Source organism: Poecilia reticulata, chromosome 1 (assembly GCF_904066995.2).
Source record: "Poecilia reticulata chromosome 1, P_reticulata-male-v2, whole genome shotgun sequence".
NCBI classification, from domain to species: Eukaryota; Metazoa; Chordata; class Actinopteri; order Cyprinodontiformes; family Poeciliidae; genus Poecilia; species Poecilia reticulata.
Window position 1 is genome coordinate 9,762,175 of NC_088830.1, and position 9,184 is coordinate 9,771,358.

Sequence of the window (9,184 nt, forward strand, 5' to 3'; positions counted from 1 at the left end):
GTTCACAGTATATTTACTGTAGCTGATACAATTCACACCAGTGTTCAAGTCATCTAGTTGTAGCAGGTCATGCTTATGGGCATTTACAGAATCAGAACCACCATCCATATTGTACACAAGTTTATTTATGATTAGCAAAATGGTTCCAATTTAAAATTCAAAGGTTTTCTGGACATCAGGAGCCTTAAACTCAAATCCAGTCCGAGTTGAATCAACGTCACCCTGAAACCAAACAAAATAAATTTTAGTCATTAAAGACTAGCAGAATTTCCCAGTTCAGTGTGTAGAGACTTACATCATTGAAGTACTTCTCAATGAGGTCATGTGCAGCTTGGTACACTATCCCATTTTCATGGTTCTGCAGCATCTCAATCTGTTCCAGTCCTCCCAGCTCTTCGATTAACAGACTAAGCTTTTCGGTTTCTCCGAGTTTCTCTGCAGCCTGAAGTTACAGTACAATTAGAAAGTGGATTATAAGATTTGTTTCTGGTGAAAGTTTGTAAGTCAGTTTAAAATTAAAAAAATAAAGTTACTTCTGTAATGTAGGTGTTCCTACTTACGATGAACATGTTGTTGATTGCTTCCAGTATAATCAGGATGACTTTGGCATCCTTGACCTGCAGCAGGTTGATTATCGCTTCCAGAGCTCCACTTTGCACCAGACCGACCACCTGCTCTACAGTGCCCCCACTGGTGAAGTTTGTCACTGCCCAAACTGCTTCCTTCTGAGTCTTGAAGTCTCCCTTCAGTTCAATTTTAGATAAATTACAGAAGCAGTCATTCCCATTTGTAAGTTATACCATTTAGTAAGAGGGTTAGGATAAACCAAGTCTGAAAATTTCTAGTGTGGCACAAGAAAAGCTAGTTAACTTAAACAATGGTTCATACAGCTTTAATATGGAGTTCTGCTTAAAAAAAAAAAAAAAAAAAAAAAAGTTGTGTTCACCACCTGCCATTCTTTACCAAGTATCAGTAATTTGCCAGCAGGGGTCAGCATTGCTACACAAAAAAAACCCCGATCTGGAGGTATAACAATTTTTTTTTTCTTACAGTTGCTATTTTAAGGGTAAAAAAAATCTGAAATTTTTATAATCATTACAGCAATAGTTGTGTAGACGTACATTTCTGAGCACTTCCACAAGAGGCGGAAGCAATCCGCAAGTGATGAGCTGCTGGATTTGCTTGCAAGGTCCTGCAGCGATGTTTGACAGAGCCCATGCTGCCTCTTTCTGCACTGTAGGTTTTGGATGCCTCAACAACTTTGGTAAAACATTGAGAACGCCAGCATCTATCGTCATCTGGGTATGCAGGTCAGAGCCACTCACTATGTTCCCGATGGCACGCAGAGCTGGAGTCTACAAGTCAATTGAGTACCACAGATTGCAGTCCAGCACATTTCCAAAGTTAAGAGTCTGGGGTTAAAGCAGAATCATGTCTTGCAAGTATAAACATTTATACATGTAAAAAAAAAAAAGTTTCAGTTTACCAAAATAAAGAGCTCCTTTTTGTTCATGAGCTCCACCAACCGTGGGACAATGCCAGTCTTCACAACTACATCAATGCGGTCATTACTGCCATCTGAGAGGTAAGAGATTGCCCAGCATGCATCAGACAAGATGTTCTTGTCACTGAGATGAAGCAGCTGGATCAGAGAAGGAAGCATCTGCAGAAAATGCAGGTTGTTAATTCCCCTCCCCCCATTTAGAGAGGGACTACAATGGAAGCCAATTCCAATCCAGACTGGTTTTTAAACACCTGCTGAACTGCAGACAAAGGGGGACATGGCATCTTGTTTCGGCACAAGTTGGACAAGGTCCAAGTTAGGTTCCGCAGGTAGCCAACCTGCAGATATGGACAGATAAGACCTTTAGGGATCCCTCACCATGTAATCAATTGTGAGTCACACAAGTCCAAGCAGGTTGACAAAAAAAGTTACTCTTAAGCATCAAGTGCTTAAGAGTAACTCACCGGTGTATCTGGGGAAATGCGAGCCAGCAAGGCAGGGATGACTTTGCACTCAATGAGGATGTCACGATAACCTGGACCATCACCTGTAGTGTCAAAGTAAAAATAGTTGGACATGTTTTCTGAATTCCTTCAGGAGTCAATTAAGTAAGGCAAAAGATTCTGACCTGCAATGTTTCCTAAAGCCCACACAGCCTGCTCACTGATGTGCAACATTGGCGAGGCCAGCAAGTCGATGAAAGCTGGTACCGCACCATGTTGGACCACCTGCAGAAGAACATTTTATGAAGCAGTTTCATAGGTCCATCATAACCAGTGGTTAGCATTTTATTAATTTTGTGTCGCCTCATGTGCTGGCGTAGACACCTGGTGGGTATGCCAAGAATTTCCAGAGGCGATGTTAGTGAGAGCCCATGCTGCTTCGAATTGCAGAGTCGGCTCATCGTCCATAGACAAGAAGGACACAAACTGTGACAGCAGACCAGCGTCAACGATCTCCTTGAGTGGAGGATCATGGCCCTTAGAGAGCAGCTTCCTGAGGAAAGAGCAAACAAAGTTCTTGAAACTGCATCAAGTTTGACTTCCTAGTCAAACAGCCCAGAGATTTTCAGATTCAAGCCAGGGGATGTTTGGTGTACATGATCAATACTGCTCAAGCATGGGATACATGCAACAGTCACGTGGTTTTAAGACCCAAAGTTTACCAGCAGAATAGTGCAGCACATTGACTTCCCCAGAGTCCATCGTGGATCCATGTGTTTAAGGAAAGCGGCTCATACATTATGCCAACCACATGTTGAAAATGTGATTCAGCAGACCACACCACTTTCCATTTCTTCATGCTCCAATAAACCCTGGCACCATCAATAGCACAGGCACTCTTTATGAATAGCTATCCAATTCCAGACAAATTTAGATGCTGTGTACTTCCAACACCTGCCAGAACCACAGTTATCTTTCAAAGTAGGTTGAAAGCTTTGGCTGCCCGTGTGATCTTTGGTTCACTGTTGTTGAGGTTTGCCTTACAGCTCTGGCATGCAAGAAACGAACTAGAGTGGGGATCTTCAAATTCATGCCTCAAGGGTCAGTGTACTGCAACTTTTAAATGGTCCATGTTTGAGCACGCAAAATAATCCCAAGAGGATTTTAGAGAACAAGACCGCATCCAATGCACATGCGGAACACATCTATAATCTGCAGGGCACAAGGTCTGGGTTTGAAGACCCATCAAGTTCAAATCTTCATAATTACATTATTTAACCACAGACTAAAGAACCACACATGCAATCTGAAGTACAGGATTGCTTGGACTTTGTATTCCATTATACTTCAAGCGCCATGCATCAAAGCCTGGTATAGATGTGGGCATGTGCTTAAAGCCCCCATCCCCCAAAAAACAAACAAAAAAGTGATACTGTAAGGATGGAGAGGGAACGAGGATAATACACAGCAATAGTCATGGGAATAGTCGTATCATAATTGCACTTTTTAAAAAATAATCTAGCCCAGCTGCCCAATCTTTCTGCTTTAACACAACTATAAGAGACAAATGCAAACTTTCAGCTTTTAAGCTAGATCAAAACATGTTCATGTTCGATCGATGAGTGGGAACACAATCCACCCACCTGGCTGCCTGAGATCCTCTGGTCTGGGCCTCCCGATCCTTGCTGTTGACGTCTCTGATAATATCCTCGATTTTGAAGCTCAGCTGCAGAAACAAAGTTATTAGAAATCCTACTACTGGTTTAAGACGTAGTTTAAGACTCCGTGCAGCCAGCTGACCGTGTCATTGTGTTCAGGTGAGAGGGCCTCCTCGCTGGGGAGAGAAGACAGTATAATGTTCCTCCTCTTGAGGAAACTCTCGTTCTTCTGAGCTTTGCGCAGCTCCAGACACTCAGACACCCGTTTCTCCCGGAGTTTCTACAACAGGTTACGGTTTTATTTATTTAAGTTGCTCCAAAACTCACCAATTTGAGAAGCCACTAATAACTTACTGCCAGGTCTTTCCCCTTGTTTTTAAACCTGGAGACACGCTTGTTCACGACGTCCTTGGTGGACATGTTGGCGGCTGCGTCAGCAGTGTTGGACCCCGGTCAGTCTACAAACTTCAGCATTTTGAGGCAAGAAGTTATAGCTAGCAGCACCGCAGCAGGTGAGTCCAATTAACACTAGCTAATTGTCATTCATGCGTATCTGTAGGATATGGTAACCCAAATGTACCACAATTCAGCGAATAGGTCATTAAAATCTAAGTATTAATATAAATAAAACTTACGTTATCTGCGCTAAATAAATACATAAATCTAAAGTCATTTAAAGTTTAAATGCATTGTTTAATTTTTAATTATTAAATACAAATGACAAAAATAATATTTTTCAGTATAAGGGGAAAGTATATGTAGGCCTAAGTATTTAACTTCATAGTAGTGTGTTGAAAATCATCAAATTATTTTATCTGCCAGTCATAGTCAGTGGGTGGCGCTAACGCTGCTCTACAGAAGGTGATTGGTCTGCAGGTGATTTGATGTGCAGGTTAACTTAAACGTTTTCTTTTTGACAAACCATGTGATTTTTTTTTCATTGTTTAAACTAATTTTTAAAAAATTAAGTTTGTATTTCAACAAACTTCGAATTTGGGTTGAGGACTCTATAATGTATTTATTACAGTTGTAATATTATTACTACACGCAACAACATTTATCCAAATATCTATGCAAGCTAATCAATCTAAAAATGCTGCAATTATTTATTACATTCAGTTCACAATAAGTAAATTAGTGAAAAAATGCTTTAGGTATTGAAATTACTCGAGTAGATATAAAAAATGATTCCTGTATTATTCCCCGCTTGTATTATTTGTTGAATTGTAGCATTTTAATATTTAAATTAATTTATATCAGTGGTTCAAACTGGATAGTTCAATCATACAAGATTCATAAAGTTGATTGGACAACCTCAGCCCGGAAATGCTTTGGTCCATCTTGACCAGCAGATGGCAGCAGAGCATCAGCTTGCGTCTGAAGTTGCGCCTTTCAGCAGATCCACATTTTTGATAACAGAGTAAAAGATTTAATTCAATCTTGTGAATAAAACTTCTATTCTGTTCCACTTAAATCAATGGAAATGTGTTCAAATATAGAAGTGAGTTTAATTCATTCATGTCTCTTAAAGAAGCGGGTAAGGAAAAAACACAACAATTCACTCTAAGGCAAGCAAAACAGCAAAACTTGTTAAGTCAAAATTTGAAAAGTATTTATGCTGTGTGAATTTTGTTTTTTATTTTGTTATGCTTCACCCACATTAGTGTGTAAGATAACATTAGTGAACAAACATCATGAAGATCAACGGCCGGGAAAACTACAAAAGTACGCTCTGCAATTTTCCTCAAGAGTGTCAAATCAAACATGCAGAGGAAATACGGTGCAAAATAACGTTACCTGAGTTAGAATACTAACACTGCACATGATCCTGAAAACACCAGCATCATGCTGTGGGGATGCTGTTCTCCAGCTGGGAAACAGGAGAAAGACTGGAATGTCACCTTCCAGCAGGATGGCTAGCCTAAACAAGCTACAAGAGCTTCTGTTTAATAGTTTAGATTCAAGCATGACCATGCATTAAAATGGCCCAGTCAAAGCCCAGATCTAAATCTAACTGAGAATGTGTGGCAAGACCTGAAAATTGATGTTCAGATGGCCTCTGTCAAATCTGACTGACTTTCAGCTATATTGAAAAAAACCCTGGACAAAAACAATAAGTAAATAAAAAAATCAGTCCCAAGATCATTTGGTTCCTTCATTATCATAACAAATAATTTGATCAAAATGACTGAATCAAAGTCAATATTTAATGCAAATATTTAAGTTTTTACTACATTTCTTGTGACTTGCTGTGAGGAGACCTTTGTCATGTCAGTGGTAAGGCGAGGCCGCCCTGGAGAAAAAGGGGGACGACTGCCAGCCTGAGAACATGATCTCAACTTGTGAAGCATGAGAGTGGCAGCATCATGTGGTGAGAGGTGTTTGGCGGCAAGAGGGACTGGTGCACCTGACAAAATAAACGGCATCATGACGAAGCAACGTTATGGAACATCGATCCAAAATTCCAGCTGACAATTGTCAGAAGCCCGACCCAAACTCCTACACGGGAATGCTGCTAAATGCTAACAATTATGTGTGCATGTTGAGAAAGTTAAACACATCTTTTATTATTCTGGCATTTAGCAAATAAGTTAGATAATTTTAACTGAGCTAGGAGAGTAAAGACAGAGCAGACGACTGAGAAATTTGTTTTGAATCTTTTTGTGCAATCTGCTCCCAGCTGCACGCTCTGAGGAAACAGAGTTGTGCATTCGTAATTTAAAGTTCCCACACTTTCTGATTTATTTAAAAAAGCAAAACTAACATTAAATATGGACCAGTTGCAGAATTCCTTTAGTATTTGAAACAAATATTGATAAAAAAAAAAAAGCCCACAATAATCCCATAATATGAAATTTTTTTTTTTGGATCTTTTCAAATACGAACCTTTGCACTGAGTTACGTTTATGTTATGGATCTAGGGTCTCTACAATTGATTCACTTGTACATCGATTTTTTCCCCCTGATCACTAAGTTATTAATAAGTGATTTATAGACAATAAATTATGCACATCTCTCTCCCTCTCTTTGATCTTTTCCTTCACCACCACTTCCTCCCCCTCTGTGGTTTTCAGACCAACTTGAGGTGTCCATGGGAAATCATTAGTATAGATCATCCTGCAGCACTGCTTCAATACACACACATGCACACACACCCACACGCGCATATACACACGCACGCACATACGCACGCACACACACACACACACACACACGCACGCACGCACACGCACACACACACACACACACACACACACACCTACACACACACACACGCACACACACACACAGTGATTTCTTGCCAAGAATTTGTCCTCAGTAATGCACTTTAAACAGATGGGATATTTGAAACATCCCTCTGCTTAGATTAGATGCAGAGAAGTACACTCTGTGTGTGCGTGCTCGCGTGTGTGTGTGTCGAACACGGACAGACAAACTCGCTCTGCTTTTTACAAGAAGAAAAAGAGAAGGACGATGCAGTGTGTGGCAAAGACAAAGGTGGGCCTTGTCTGTCTGCAGGAGTCAGCAGCTCTCAGGTATCAAAGGAGAGAAGCAGAACCACAACAGGATGTGGGCCGGAGTGACAAAAGGAGAACGAGGGAGAGATTTTAATTTGTGCCTTGTTTGACTTTTTACGTATCAAAGATGGTGGGAATTTCCACTTGGAACAATAATTTTTTTGGGAAAAAAAAATGACATTGATATGAGACATTTTTGGGGACTCTGAGACAGACTGTGATTCTTCTCATGCTGACCTGGTACATTTCAAACATCTCTCTCTCTCTGTCTGACCTTCTGGCTACTTGTTACAGCACCATTTAGCTCCAGCTGGTTAATATTTCATGATGCCGCTCCAATACCTGCCCATCGATGAGCGGGACGAGACTCACCACGGGTCCAATCCATCATGCTCAGCGCCGACGAGGCTTCACAGTTGGGTTACGTCTGCGTGTGCTGATTGGTCGTTTGTTTGTGCTGACAAAGCCACAGTGGCTTTAGACAAATGGTCTCAACAGCTGGGAGGTCGAAACGAACCATTCATCATCCGCTCGCACAGTTGGATGGTCAAGAGCAGAAAATGCACAAAAAGTAATTTACAGTTTTGTGGGAAAGTAGAAAAAAATGTTCAGCTCCTCCATGAGGAAATGTTCACTTGCTTCTTTTTGTTACTTGCTGGAAAAGGAGATGATTTAATTACAGCAACAACAACAAAAAAAAATCCTTTGCTTTATTAAACAAAAAAACATTTAGTTTTATTCATTGGACAAAATCTATGAGCAAAAGTGACGGAAAGATGGAAAAAGTTAAAAGTGATAAATGTTTTCATAGGTAACTGAAATAAAGGCATGAAAACATGAGCCTGTCTGTAGTTAATAATTACTGAGATAAACAATATTCTAATTTCATAGATAGGTCTGCAGCGTACGCACACACACACACACACACACACACACACACACACACACACACGCACACACACACAGGTGGGATTTGTTAATGGTCGTCTATCCCAGCTAAAAATAAGAGTAAATTGTTGATTCTGTGTTAATTTGCAACCTCCAATTGGCAGTGAGACACTGTTAATATTTAGTGCTAAAACATTTGGGCTTAGGACTTTTAGACACGGTATGGTCATGAAAATGTCACAGCTTTTAGAAAAATAAAAAACCTTTAAAGTACAAGATTCCGTGGAAATTTTGGTGACTGAACCAAAATCTTAACATGCTAAATGTCAGGAGAGCGCATTAGCAGAAAGGAAATATATATGATTGTTAAAAAAATCAGACATGTGTCAGGATTAAACTGTGGGCCGAGAGCGAAACAAAATCTATTAAATACGTTTTATGGACTCTGATAACTCCTGACACCGATGTGTGACCTGGAGCCAAACTGCAGCTGTAAAAGAACGGGAAGTTTTCCGTGCGTTGTCCTTGAGCTTGTCCGGTCAGACGCTCATCAGCATGCAAACGTGAAGCCTCTTTTAATCCACCTGTGTCCCTGCAGAGCAGCGGTGCTACTTCAGCACGTTGGTGACGCGCAGTAAAAAGTGAGAGCAGTTTAAAGACAAACCGTGGCTCCAGAGCGAGCAAACTCAATTTATTTTACTCTCACATGTCTGGCTTTTAACTTTTTTCACATTTTGTCAAATATCAGAGGTTTCGGGGTTTTTACGTGAGAGATTGTTGAGCGTACTTTATTCTAAACAAGGGGTGTGTGAAATGCAGCTTGGGAGTCATTCTGAATTGTGGTTTTCACAAAAATATTCTTAAAATACATTTTTTTTAAAAGTCCATAAAGTATTTCCCTTTTATTAATCATGTTTTTGCTTTAATTTATGCAGTAAGTAAACTCCAAATTCCATATTTTTGTTCAAAAGCTTTTTTTTTTAGCCCAGAAATGAAATGAATCAACATTATTATGTTTTGAGTCAACAGCGACTTACAGATTGCTCTACCCAGAATGCATTGCAGCATATGGGTGTGTGATATCTTATTTCCATTTATGAAAACTAGAAAAACTTACAGTATTTTTTACTTGTTTTTACAACAGAAATAAATCTTTTTAACCAACCTATAGGG

At 40.0% G+C, this 9,184-nt stretch overlaps 1 protein-coding gene across 1 annotated transcript; it reads right to left on the minus strand.

The window, feature by feature from the left end:
• Positions 1-105: 105 nt before the first annotated feature.
• Positions 106-4,119, minus strand: kpna7 (karyopherin alpha 7 (importin alpha 8)). The gene is made up of 12 exons (XM_008414456.3): positions 3,960-4,119; positions 3,748-3,885; positions 3,591-3,673; positions 2,332-2,500; positions 2,133-2,232; positions 1,969-2,051; positions 1,756-1,842; positions 1,487-1,663; positions 1,122-1,355; positions 561-743; positions 296-442; positions 106-222 (listed from the first exon to the last, which is right to left on the minus strand). The coding sequence occupies exons 1-12, from the start codon at positions 4,023-4,025 to the stop codon at positions 151-153; spliced, it is 1,539 nt and encodes a 512-aa protein (XP_008412678.2). The 5' UTR covers positions 4,026-4,119; the 3' UTR covers positions 106-150.
• Positions 4,120-9,184: the final 5,065 nt, after the last annotated feature.